The 14,318-nt window shown below is 39.0% G+C and overlaps 1 protein-coding gene across 1 annotated transcript in view; it reads left to right on the top strand.

Annotated features, from left to right (window-relative positions):
- The window catches only part of RNGTT (RNA guanylyltransferase and 5'-phosphatase), a 1,295,116-nt gene that overhangs the window by 587,216 nt on the left and 693,582 nt on the right, over nt 1-14,318 (top strand). Inside the window, exon 11 of the mRNA XM_053710532.1 lies at nt 10,537-10,701. Within this exon, the coding sequence (XP_053566507.1) occupies nt 10,537-10,701 (165 nt within the window). The remainder of the gene's footprint in view (nt 1-10,536; nt 10,702-14,318) is intronic.

Raw genomic sequence — 14,318 nt, 5'->3', positions numbered from 1 at the left:
GGAATTTTAAAATTCAAGCTTTATTGGAGAAATTTCTTAAAAGTCAATGTCTAAGTTTCGGCCCTTTAACAAGACAACATGTCAATTTACATCCACATAGTGTGTGCACAGTAGCGTCTATCAAGCCATCCTCCCACAGTCGATAGACAGAATGCTATATTTAGAAATATGTATTTATGAATAAATAGAACATATCGTGCTATGTGAATACATTGGAATGGGAAATATTCATATTTTTAGTTGGGTTAGCGCACTTGAGAATATGCGGCCGTGTATTTTCCCCTCCCACTTTTTGCTCCATTGACTTCTATGGGGTAATACGTTATCCCAAGCACGATATTCTAGGTTTGGCCTTTTACAGGTTAGCGCAATAGTGAAAACTTTTTTTACTTTCAACTTGTAATACAAGCGCTCCCCAGGGCGCACTCGAGTGAAAACGTTAAATATTATTCCACTTGTAATCTGGCCCTAAATAGACAACATGTGCATATCAAATAGAAAATCTGAATAACAGTCCAGTAAAAAAAAGTGGAACACTCCGCAAATGCACAGAAGCTAAAGTTTTTCACGATTTGAACTGCAGATGGGAAGTGGCCATAACATCAGACTATACTTTTCATTTCTTGGTTCATTATTAAAAGCAAAAGACCAAAAACTTACTCTCTGGCAAAGACAAAAGAAGTATGTTGTTTAACCCACGCCACTTCTCCATAATAATCGATCAGATAGTCTCCAGTAGCAGTAGATCTTAACCTCTATCACAAGGCAATATTTCATGCTGACAATAGCAGTAATAAGTTTAACACTAGTTTATCAAAATGTAGTCCATCCGTCCCCCACCACGACTAGAAATTAATCCATAGTGGGATGCAACATGCTTTTTGATGTGTTCCCCTTAGCTTTGTGATCTAGAACTGTGCAGAACGGTGGAGTTGAAGGCCCACTTGTGCTATCTCACTATTTTAAATATCTGAGGCAGTCCCCAAAGCAGAAGCCCTTTCTCTCTGAAAATTGTGTGTGTGTGTGTCAGTGACGTGCAGTGACGTCAGAGGATGGTGAGGCAGTGGCTAGGATACGCCTTCATTCTTTAGATATCCTTTGTTGAAGAAATAGCAATGCACATGGGTGAGCCAATCACATGAGGTATCTATGTGCAGCCACCAATCAGCAGCTACTGAGCATATTTAGATATGATTTTCAACAAAGGACATCAAAAGAATAAAGAAAATTAGATATTAGATGTAAATTGGAAAGTTATTTAAATTTGCATATGGGTTTCATATGGGTTTCATGTCCCTTTAAATGGTGTCTTGGAAAACTGGTCAACTTAGTAAACATCTGATTTTAGTCTAAAAGGATTGTGACAGAAACTCTTGCCAGATAACACAATGCTTGCTCTGATTATGAGATCTAGAAATCCATGCCCATTAAAATATGTTTAAAACATACATTTTACTTTAATGCTGCAAATTATGCTTATAGATTCTTTCATTACATAAGGGATGAGAATCAGAGGGGGAGGAAGAGAGACAGAGAGAGAAAGAGACCATGGGGGAGAACAACACATAAGGAGAGAGATGGATAGATAGAGACACACACACACACAAGGGGGGGGGGGGCACTGCATTTTAAGTAATAAAACAGCAGAGCTACAGAGAGTTCAGAAAATTAGTCTATAATTTAGTGTGAAGTACAGAGGCAAGCTGCTAAGTTAGTGGGTGTAAAGTTTGAGTAAACAAAATACAAAAACGACCCTGCTATAAAAGAGTAAACAAACACTAAACCACATTCATTAAATTATCATTTCTCCAACATAGGTGTGTCCGGTCCACGGCGTCATCCTTACTTGTGGGATATTCTCTTCCCCAACAGGAAATGGCAAAGAGCCCAGCAAAGCTGGTCACATGATCCCTCCTAGGCTCCGCCTACCCCAGTCATTCTCTTTGCCGTTGTACAGGCAACATCTCCACGGAGATGGCTTAGAGTTTTTTAGTGTTTAACTGTAGTTTTTATTATTCAATCAAGAGTTTGTTATTTTGAAATAGTGCTGGTATGTACTATTTACTCAGAAACAGAAAAGAGATGAAGATTTCTGTTTGTATGAGGAAAATGATTTTAGCAACCGTAACTAAAATCCATGGCTGTTCCACACAGGACTGTTGAGAGCAATTAACTTCAGTTGGGGGAACAGTGTGCAGTCTCTTGCTGCTTGAGGTATGACACATTCTAACAAGACGATGTAATGCTGGAAGCTGTCATTTTCCCTATGGGATCCGGTAAGCCATGTTTATTACGATCATAAATAAGGGCTTCACAAGGGCTTATTAAGACTGTAGACTGTTTCTGGGCTAAATCGATTCATTATTAACACATATTTAGCCTTGAGGAATCATTTTATCTGGGTATTTTTGATATAATAATATCGGCAGGCACTGTATTAGACACCTTATTCCTTAGGGGCTTTCCCAAAGCTTAAGCAGAGCCTCATTTTCGCGCCGGTGTGGCGCACTTGTTTTTGAGAGGCATGGCATGCAGTCGCATGTGAGAGGAGCTCTGATACTTAGAAAAGACTTTCTGAAGGCGTCATTTGGTATCGTATTCCCCTTTGGGCTTGGTTGGGTCTCAGCAAAGCAGATACCAGGGACTGTAAAGGGGTTAAAGTTTAAAACGGCTCCGGTTCCGTTATTTTAAGGGTTAAAGCTTCCAAATTTGGTGTGCAATACTTTTAAGGCTTTAAGACACTGTGGTGAAAATTTGGTGAATTTTGAACAATTCCTTCATGTTTTTTCGCAATTGCAGTAATAAAGTGTGTTCAGTTTAAAATTTAAAGTGACAGTAACGGTTTTATTTTAAAACGTTTTTGTACTTTGTTATCAAGTTTATGCCTGTTTAACATGTCTGAACTACCAGATAGACTGTGTTCTGAATGTGGGGAAGCCAGAATTCCTATTCATTTAAATAAATGTGATTTATGTGATAATGACAATGATGCCCAAGATGATTCCTCAAGTGAGGGGAGTAAGCATGGTACTGCATCATTCCCTCCTTCGTCTACACGAGTCTTGCCCACTCAGGAGGCCCCTAGTACATCTAGCGCGCCAATACTCCTTACTATGCAACAATTAACGGCTGTAATGGATAATTCTGTCAAAAACATTTTAGCCAAAATGAACCCTTGTCAGCGTAAGCGTGGCTGCTCTGTTTTAGATACTGAAGAGCATGACGACGCTGATATTAATATCTCTGAAGGGCCCCTAACCCAGTCTGATGGGGCCAGGGAGGTTTTGTCTGAGGGAGAAATTACTGATTCAGGGAACATTTCTCAACAGGCTGAACCTGATGTGATTGCATTTAAATTTAAGTTGGAACATCTCCGCATTCTGCTTAAGGAGGTATTATCCACTCTGGATGATTGTGAAAAGTTGGTCATCCCAGAGAAACTATGTAAAATGGACAAGTTCCTAGAGGTGCCGGGGCTCCCAGAAGCTTTTCCTATACCCAAGCGGGTGGCGGACATTGTTAATAAAGAATGGGAAAGGCCCGGTATTCCTTTCGTCCCTCCCCCCATATTTAAAAAATTGTTTCCTATGGTCGACCCCAGAAAGGACTTATGGCAGACAGTCCCCAAGGTCGAGGGATCGGTTTCCACTTTAAACAAACGCACCACTATACCCATAGAGGATAGTTGTGCTTTCAAAGATCCTATGGATAAAAAATTAGAAGGTTTGCTTAAAAAGATGTTTGTTCAGCAGGGTTACCTTCTACAACCAATTTCATGCATTGTCCCTGTCGCTACAGCCGCATGTTTCTGGTTCGATGAGCTGATAAAGACGCTCGATAGTGATTCTCCTCCTTATGAGGAGATTATGGACAGAATCAATGCTCTCAAATTGGCTAATTCTTTCACCCTAGACGCCACTTTGCAATTGGCTAGGTTAGCGGCTAAGAATTCTGGGTTTGCTATTGTGGCGCGCAGAGCGCTTTGGTTGAAATCTTGGTCGGCTGATGCGTCTTCCAAGAACAAGCTACTTAACATTCCTTTCAAGGGGAAAACGCTGTTTGGCCCTGACTTGAAAGAGATTATCTCTGATATCACTGGGGGTAAGGGCCACGCCCTTCCTCAGGATCGGCCTTTCAAGGCAAAAAATAGACCTAATTTTCGTCCCTTTCGTAAAAACGGACCAGCCCAAAGTGCTACGTCCTCTAAGCAAGAGGGTAATACTTCTCAAGCCAAGCCAGCTTGGAGACCAATGCAAGGCTGGAACAAGGGAAAGCAGGCCAAGAAACCTGCCACTGCTACCAAGACAGCATGAAATGTTGGCCCCCGATCCGGGACCGGATCTGGTGGGGGGCAGACTCTCTCTCTTCGCTCAGGCTTGGGCAAGAGATGTTCTGGATCCTTGGGCGCTAGAAATAGTCTCCCAAGGTTATCTTCTGGAATTCAAGGGACTTCCCCCAAGGGGGAGGTTCCACAGGTCTCAGTTGTCTTCAGACCACATAAAAAGACAGGCGTTCTTACATTGTGTAGAAGACCTGTTAAAAATGGGAGTGATTCATCCTGATCCATTAAGAGAACAAGGGATGGGGTTCTACTCCAATCTGTTCATAGTTCCCAAAAAAGAGGGAACGTTCAGACCAATCTTAGATCTCAAGATCTTAAACAAGTTTCTCAAGGTTCCATCGTTCAAGATGGAAACCATTCGAACTATTCTTCCTTCCATCCAGGAAGGTCAATTCATGACCACGGTGGATTTAAAGGATGCGTATCTACATATTCCTATCCACAAGGAACATCATCGGTTCCTAAGGTTCGCATTCCTGGACAAACATTACCAGTTCGTGGCGCTTCCTTTCGGATTAGCCACTGCTCCAAGGATTTTCACAAAGGTACTAGGGTCCCTTCTAGCTGTGCTACGACCAAGGGGCGTTGCGGTAGTACCTTACTTGGACGACATTCTGATTCAAGCGTCGTCCCTTCCTCAAGCAAAGGCTCACACGGACATCGTCCTGGCCTTTCTCAGATCTCACGGATGGAAAGTGAACGTGGAAAAGAGTTCTCTATCCCCGTCAACAAGGGTTCCCTTCTTGGGAACAATTATAGACTCCTTAGAAATGAGGATTTTTCTGACAGAGGTCAGAAAAACAAAACTTCTAGACTCTTGTCGGATACTTCATTCCGTTCCTCTTCCTTCCATAGCTCAGTGCATGGAGGTGATCGGGCTGATGGTAGCGGCAATGGACATAGTTCCTTTTGCGCGCATTCATCTAAGACCATTACAACTGTGCATGCTCAGTCAGTGGAATGGGGACTATACAGACTTGTCTCCGAAGATACAAGTTTGATACTTTTGCTTCTTCTGAGGCTATTTTTGGGAGAAAGGTTTTGCAAGCCGTGGTGCCTTCCATTTAGGTGACCTGATTTGCTCCCTCCCTTCATCCGTGTCCTAAAGCTTTGGTATTGGTTCCCACAAGTAAGGATGACGCCGTGGACCGGACACACCTATGTTGGAGAAAACAGAATTTATGTTTACCTGATAAATTTCTTTCTCCAACGGTGTGTCCGGTCCACGGCCCGCCCTGGTTTTTTAATCAGGCCTGATAATTTATTTTCTTTAACTACAGTCACCACGGTACCATATGGTTTCTCCTATGCAAATATTCCTCCTTAACGTCGGTCGAATGACTGGGGTAGGCGGAGCCTAGGAGGGATCATGTGACCAGCTTTGCTGGGCTCTTTGCCATTTCCTGTTGGGGAAGAGAATATCCCACAAGTAAGGATGACGCCGTGGACCGGACACACCGTTGGAGAAAGAAATTTATCAGGTAAACATAAATTCTGTTTTTAACTAACAGAATCTTTCAGTAAAATCTTACTTTAATAAGATGTGGGTGAAACACTGCTCTCTGTGCCTCTCTCCTGCTCTGTAAGGATTCAGGAAGTGACAGTGGCACATTCCACTGCACTTAGAGGGGAAGAACAGAACTCTCTTTTTCACTTTAGCAAAGCTAGCAGGTTCACAGGACAGCAACAAAATATATGAAAGTTGTTTTTTTGCGTTTTTGTTTTGTTTTATATGATTTAACATCCAGCCCCAACCCTAAGTTCCACTTACTAATGCCTCTCACTGGATTGGTTCAGCCCAAATAGGACTGCCTCAAATAAGCAGTTAATGAGCCATGCAATGATCTTAACCACTTGCATCCAGTAGATGGCGCAGCATGTTGTGTAATGGTGGGCAGACCTGATTGTGCCTCTTCATTGCACAACATATAGCTGTGAGAAAAAAAAATGCTGGGGGAAAAAATTTACAATTTTTTTTTTAAAGCCAATAAAAAATATATATTTTTGCCCATATGAGAGGTGAAGCACTGCCTCACCTGCCTCTAGTGACTGCACATCACTGGTGTGTGTGGGGGGGAGTTAAAGCTTGAGGTTAAGTCAGCTTTGCACCCTTGAGACCCACACCGAGATTGTGATTGCTCAGCCCCAGCCTTTATAGTAGTTTTACCAGCTAGATTGCGGCTATATCTGATATTTATTTTATACTACCATCCTCTCTGGGAGCCAGCAGTTCTGCTACCTGTTAGATGTCCGCCACCTGAATCCCCCCCCCCACCCCCTTGTAGCATTCTTATAATATGACATCATTTAGAGCAAACTTAATTAAAGGGTCAGTCTAGTCACAAATGTACTAGCATGATTTAGATAGGGCATATTATTTTAAACAACTTTCCAATTTACTTTTATCATCAAGTTTGCTTTATTCTCTTGGTATTCTTAGTTGGAAGCTAAACCTAGGTAGCTCATATTCTAATTTCTAAGCCCTTGAATGCCACCTCTTATCTGAATGCATTTTCAAAGTTTTTTTTAACAACTAGAGGGTGTTAGTTCATGCGTGCCATATAGATAGCATTGTGCTCACGCACGCAGAGTTACCTTGGAGTCATCACTGATTGGCTAAAATGCAAGTCTGTCAAAAGAACTGAAATAAGGGGCAGTCTGCAGAGGCTTAAATACAAGGTAATCACAGAGGTAAAACGTATATTTATATAGCCATGTTGGCTATGCATAACTGGGGAATGGGTAATAAAGGGATTATCTTTTTTAGCAATAAAAATGTTGGTGTATACTGTCCTTTTAATCTGCTTTTGCAGCATTTGAAGCTTCAAGAATCAGACACACATGAACAAGCCTGCAACTGCAAATATAAGAAGCAGAAACTTCTTCTTTTACCCCTCTGCCACCTTTTTCACAGTGTTGTTTTCCTCTTCCTCTGACAAAAAATGTTCTTCAGAATTCTGAGTCTTACCTACTAAACTACTCATGAAAATAATTTTGTTACATTTGTAAAAAAAAAAAAAATATATATTTTGAAATCTAATTTTCTCTACATTGTAACTATTTTAATTAACAAAAAATTTAAATTAGTAAAAAGTCTTATACTGAAGGCAGATCCTACTTTGCAGAACCATATTTCACTGTTCTGCAGTAAACATTGGAATTGTAATGTGTGCCCAGATGTTTAAGTAATTTTCATATTCCAATATCTTTGTCTGTCTTTAAAATATATTTTTGAGCTTGAGGCTGTATAGAGAATGTTTGGTATTGTTAAATTTTTAAAATAACAATGCAAGTCTGCATGATATTGAGAATACAAATTGACTAAATGAGAATGTTTATATTTAATGACAACCTGTTTGCCCTTAAGATACATATTTTCTGTTTCATGCTGCAGATACAAAGTTGTTTTTTTTTTTATAAAAGTTTCTAACACCTACCTTCAGCATGCACTGGAGGTAAATAATGTATGTACTTGTCCTACATAAGAAATAGCATTTGTATTTTATGTATGTTGTATAAATTGTATAATAATTTCTTTCATATGGTGGTGAGAATCCACAATCCATTACTCCTGGGATTTAACTTGTGGCCTCTAGGAGGAGGCAAAGATTGCCAGAACTACTACAGAAGTACTTTATCCCTCCCACCTCTCTGGTAAGCTAGTATTATCATTGCTTCCCAGGAAGGTTAACAATTGAGGTGCTCTAAATTCTTCATTGAGAGAGGTCCTCAGACCGATTTGAGGCCTATTTTCCCAGTTTGGAGTATTGGGCATAAGCATAATCATCCCCAGTGAAGGAGTTAGGGCCCTTTTATCCAAACTTTGCCGGATTAGGCATCTTATTTTAATGCCGATCCTCGCAGGGGCTACCCTGGTGGAACTATCTTAAAAAAGGGGCAGTTCCCACAAGTGACGAGATGTCTACTGTAGAAAGCAGATTGTTGGAAGATTGAATACGGCAGCAAATTATATCCACAACTTAAATTACGATTTCAGTTGTGGATATATAATACAATTTATTCCTGTGTTAATTACATTAAAAAAAATACGTTTTTTTTTATAAAATATTATTTTTGGTGAACAATTTTGTTATTATTTTTTGAAGCACCCTAACAATGCATTTTTTGCCCTGCATATTTTGTGAATGGTTAAATGTTTCATTTTGTATGATTTTTAATTTATGTTTTTTATTGTGCACTTTCGTAATGTATGCATCTCCTTCCCATACAAATCAAAATAGAACATCATGCTATTAGAAAGGGGAGAAACACCACAAAGATATTTGTCAACTTCCGTCCTATTTCCAAGTGACATGAAGTTATATAACTGCCAGTGAGGATTGATATGTTATTAATTTACTGAATATGTCTCCTTAACTTTTTATTCCTTTAATGGGGATTCACTTTTATATTTATTTCCTTTGAAATCTATTTTCTGAGTGACTAAGAGCAGGCCTCAATAAAAAAAAAAAATGAAAGTACAGGCGTTTTAAATACTTCCTTTTATACAACAATATAGAAGATTTTGAAGCGTTATAATTATACAATTTTTAAAATTTGTGACTTAGCAGCAACAAAAGGAATTAAAAGAAAGTCAAAATATATTTTATCTGAGTTGAAGTGTTTTGTTTGCTTAATGATATACAGATGTTGCTTTATAAATAAACGTAATGCGTGTAAATGCTTTCAAGTGTGTTGCTTCATAAAAAGGGCTTGAAGCTTGTTTGGGTTCTGCAATGTAATTTAACGTTACTCTGCCTTTGCCTGTGGGGTGCTTCTACTGCTCTTTTTCAAAGAGTTTTCAGCCAGCATTTGATATGCAAATATTGACCCTTTTCAATTTGAATTCCATTTGCAGTATGGTCCACGCTATAGAACTTTCAAATATATTCAGTTTTAACATGTTCAAGTTATTTTAAGAGTCTGTGTGCTGGTGTACCCAGTTCATTATTAATAATATTCTTTTTAAACTTGTATTTCTTCTTAAAGGGATATGAAATAATATTTTTTTATGATTCAGATAGAGCATGTAATTGTAAACAACTTTCTAATTTACTCCTATTATCAAATTTTCTTCATTCTCTTGGTATCTTTATTTGAAATGCAAGAATGTAAGTTTAGATGCCGGCCCATTTTTGGTGAATAACCTGCGTTATTCTTGCTGATTGGTGGATACATTCATCCACCAATAAAAAAATGCTGTCCATAGTTCTGAACCAAAAAAGAAGCTTAGATGCCTTCTTTTTCAAATAAAGATAACAAGTGAACGGAGAAAAATTGATAATAGGAGTAAATTAGAAAGTGGCTTAAAATTGCATGCTCTATCTGAATCACGAAAGAAAAACATTGGGTTCAGTGTCCCTTTAAGCATAGGATCAGTCTTATTTGCCATATGAATTTTATTTTCTTATAGTTTTCTGCAAAAATCTGCCTCTGATAAAGTGCTTGTCATGGAAATTAGCACAATGTAGTATGTGCAGATGAATATCCCCCCTTGTTAAAGGGACATTAAAGCCAACATTAGAACTTTCATGATTCAGATAGTGCATGCAGTTTTAAACAACTTTCTAATTTTCTTCTGTTATCTAATTTGATTTGTTCTCTCAGTATCCTTTGTTGAAAAGTATACCTAGGTAGGCTCAAAAACAGCACTACACTAATAGGAGCTAGCTGCTGATTGATGGCTGCACATATATGCATCTTGCCATTAGCTTATCTGATGGGTTCATCTAGCTCTCAGTAATGCATTGCTGCTACTTTAACAAAAGATTCCTCTATGTAGAGCACTGGGCAGGGCAGCTGATACCTTTTGAGGTTTGGGATCCTTCAGTAATGAACATGGATAAGAAGCACTACCTACATTATCCTGTAACCCCAACTGTTTCTGGGAGAGCCTTATATTTATCACCCAGATTCTTTTGCTTTTTATGTGTCTAAATGTAAAAAAAAACATAATTACATTGTAACCGAACTGCCTATGTATTTACATTATTAATGAAAAGTGCACGTGGTTCTTATAACAGCACTGTATTATTTTTGTGCATGTCAGTGTATTCTATAATTCTTTACTAAATAAATTAGTGACCTTTTGATAGAATATCTCACCTTGAACACCATATTGTGCTTCCATTCACAGCAATATTTCTAGATGCATTTTAAAAATCTATTTATCATAATTTGTTTTTATATTATAGGGGCAACCTGTTGGTGAATGTGACTTCAACATCAGACTTTCATGCATTGAAAAGGAGATTATATTTCCAAGGCATGAGAAAATGAAAACTGGACACATTGACAAAGCACAAGAACCATTCAGCGTTCGGAACAAACCTTTCTTTGACATCCACACTGCTAGAAAGGTATGGCGATGTCATTATAATATATCTTATTCTCCTGCAACCCAAGTCACATCCAGTGATTTTTGCAGTTCATTTTACATACAGTAGCTTCTGGGTTTCTGACCTCCTCATTTTGTAGAGTAAAGATTTCTGACAGATTGTTTTCTACAGCATTCAGAAACACTATAGCTTTTAGCTAAGGATTGTTTTCTGCTATTTAGAAAATTTTGAAGGTCAGCTGCGCTGGAAATTCCTTAATTATTTTGCAGCTTCTAGAACTTTTGCATGATAGTGTATATCTGTTTATTAAAGGTGTGCATCCCACTTCAGAAAAATAAAGATTTGTTCAAATGTATAACAGTTCTGATATATGTGTAACCATTATAAGATGAAATAGACAAAAATGACCGATTCCTTGATCTAAACGATTAGTTCCATTTTACCATTTACCACCAAAAAGATGCAGGAAGGTGGTAGGGAAGGCATTTATACATAAAGGCTTGTCCAATCAAGATTTAACATTTTATATGGAGGTGGGAGACTAGGGGACACTCAATCACTTTGACAATGGTTTCAGAGACTAATCACAGAGCTAGGAGGGCCTGAGAGATCAAGGTAGGCTGCAACATATAAACAATTTATATAGTAAATCACAATCCATTAGAAAAGGTTATTAAAATTATTTAACTGCAATATCCCCCATATACTTTAAAGGGGAATTATGTAGAAAAATATATTAAGCTTTTCAATAGGATTATAATTGAACCCTATATGTTCTGTTGGCATTGAAAGTTACCTTTTTTTTTTTAAATTGTTCGAATGTAAGATTTTTTGCTAATATGAGTTGTAAATGTACTGGTCCCATTGGAAGTAATGGTAACAAATCCTAAACCAATATTAGGCCTAATGCCCACATGAATGAAATTGAACTGATTATTTTGAAACTAATCTGAGTAAACACATTTTTGGCCCGTGCGCTTGTCTTTTGTTTATTATTCAACTATCTGAAAGTTGAGGTCTGAAGTGTTTTTTTCTTCTGTTAAGTGTGATCAGTCCACGGGTCATCATTACTTGTGGGATATTATCTGCTCCCCTACAGGAAGTGCAAGAGGATTCACCCAGCAGAGTTGCTATATAGCTCCTCCCCTCTACGTCACCTCCAGTCATTCTCTTGCACCCAGCAACTAGATAGGTCGTGTGAGAGGACTATGGTGATTATACTTAGTTTTATATCTTCAATCAAAAGTTTGTTATTTTAAAATAACACCGGAGTGTGTTATTACCTCTCTGGCAGAGTTTGAGGAAGAATCTACCAGAGTTTTGCTATGATTTTAGCCGGAGTAGTTAAGATCATATTGCTGTTCTCGGCCATCTGAGGAGTGAGGTAAACTTCAGATCAGGGGACAGCGGGCAGATGAATCTGCATAGAGGTATGTAGCAGTTTTTATTTTCTGACAATGGAATTGATGAGAAAATCCTGCCATACCGATATAATGTCATGTATGTATACTTTACACTTCAGTATTCTGGGAGAATGGTACTTCACTAGAATTACACTGTAAGAAAGACATAAAGCTGTTTAATAACTAGAGATTATGTTTAATGTTTTTGCTGGAATGTAAAATCGTTTTCATTTACTGAGGTACTGAGTGAATAAATGTTTGGGCACTATTTTTCCACTTGGCAGTTGCTTAAATCTGTTTTTTTCTGTCAGTTTCTGTTCTCCCTCACTGCTGTGTGTGTGGGGGAGGGGCGCTTTTACTATGCATCAAATATTTCAGTCAGCATTGACTGAGATAAAAACGTTTATTCTGTAATTTGTTTCCTGCTTTCAGAAATTGTTATCTTTGCTAATGGGATTAAACCTTTGCTAAAGTTGTGTTGTTTAATTGCTGAGGGGAACAATCCTTTGCTAAAACTGTATATTCTGACAAAGATTGATGCTATAACTTAATTATTTTAACTGTTATAATTTTTTTCTGTGCTTCTTAAAGGCACAGTTCGTTTTCATATTATTTGTAAATTACTTTGAAAAGTATTTTCAAGTTGCTGTTTATTTGCTAGTGTGTTAAACATGTCTGATTCAGAGGAATATCTCTGTGCTATATGTGTTAATGCCAAAGTGGAGCCCAATAGAAATTTATGTACTAAATGTATTGATGCTATTTTAAAAAACAGTCAATCTGTACAAATTGAACATATTTCACCAAACAACGAGGGGAGAGTTATGCCGACTAACTCGCCTCACGTGTCAGTACCTGCATCTCCCGCTCAGGAGGTGCGTGATATTGTAGCGCCGAGTACATCTGGGCGGCCATTACAAATCACATTACAAGATATGGCTACTGTTATGACTGAAGTTTTGGCTAAACTACCAGAACTAAGAGGTAAACGTGATCACTCTGGGGTGAGAACAGAGTGCGCTGATAATGCAAGGGCCATGTCTGATACTGCGTCACAGTTTGCAGAACGTGAAGACGGAGAGCTTCATTCTGTGGGTGACGGTTCTGATCCAAATAAACTGGACTCAGACATTTCAAATTTTAAATTTAAGCTTGAGAACCTCCGTGTGTTACTAGGGGAGGTATTAGCGGCTCTGAATGATTGTAACACAGTTGCAATCCCAGAGAAAATGTGTAGGTTGGATAAATATTTTGCGGTACCGACGAGTACTGACGTTTTTCCTATACCTAAGAGACTTACTGACATTGTTACTAAGGAGTGGGATAGACCCGGTGTGCCTTTCTCACCCCCTCCTATATTCAGAAAGATGTTTCCAATAGACGCCGCCACACGGGACTTATGGCAAATGGTCCCTAAGGTGGAGGGAGCAGTTTCTACTTTAGCTAAGCGTACCACTATCCCAGTGGAGGATAGCTGTGCCTTTTCAGATCCAATGGATAAAAAGTTAGAGGGTTACCTTAAGAAAATGTTTGTTCAACAAGGGTTTATATTGCAACCTCTTGCATGTATTGCGCCTGTCACGGCTGCAGCAGCATTTTGGTTTGAGTCTCTGGAAGAGACACTTCAATCATCCACACTAGATGACATCACACACAAACTTAAATTCCTTAAGTTAGCTAATTCATTTATTTCAGATGCCGTAGTACATTTAACTAAACTTGCGGCTAAAAATTCAGGATTCGCCATTCAGGCACGCAGAGCTCTGTGGCTGAAATCCTGGTCAGCTGATGTTACGTCTAAATCTAAATTGCTTAATATTCCTTTCAAAGGGCAGACCTTATTCGGGCCCGGCTTGAAAGAGATTATTGCTGACATTACAGGAGGTAAAGGTCATGCCCTGCCTCAGGACAAGGCCAAAGCCAAGGCTAGACAGTCCAATTTTCGTTCCTTTCGTAATTTCAAAGCAGGAGCAGCATCAACTTCCTCTGCACCAAAACAGGAAGGAGCTGTTGCTCGCTACAGACAAGGCTGGAAACCTAACCAGTCCTGGAACAGGGGCAAACAGGCCAGAAAACCTGCTGCTGCCCCTAAGACAGCATGAATTGAGGGCCCCCGATCCGGGACCGGATCTAGTGGGGGGCAGACTTTCCCTCTTCGCCCAGGCTTGGGCAAGAGATGTTCAGGATCCCTGGGCGTTAGAGATCATATCTCAGGGATACCTTCTGGACTTCAAA

Source organism: Bombina bombina, chromosome 4, assembly GCF_027579735.1.
Source record: "Bombina bombina isolate aBomBom1 chromosome 4, aBomBom1.pri, whole genome shotgun sequence".
NCBI lineage: Eukaryota > Metazoa > Chordata > Amphibia > Anura > Bombinatoridae > Bombina > Bombina bombina.
The sequence above is the reverse complement of the archived record's forward strand: the minus strand, read 5'-3'. Positions and strand labels throughout refer to the sequence as shown.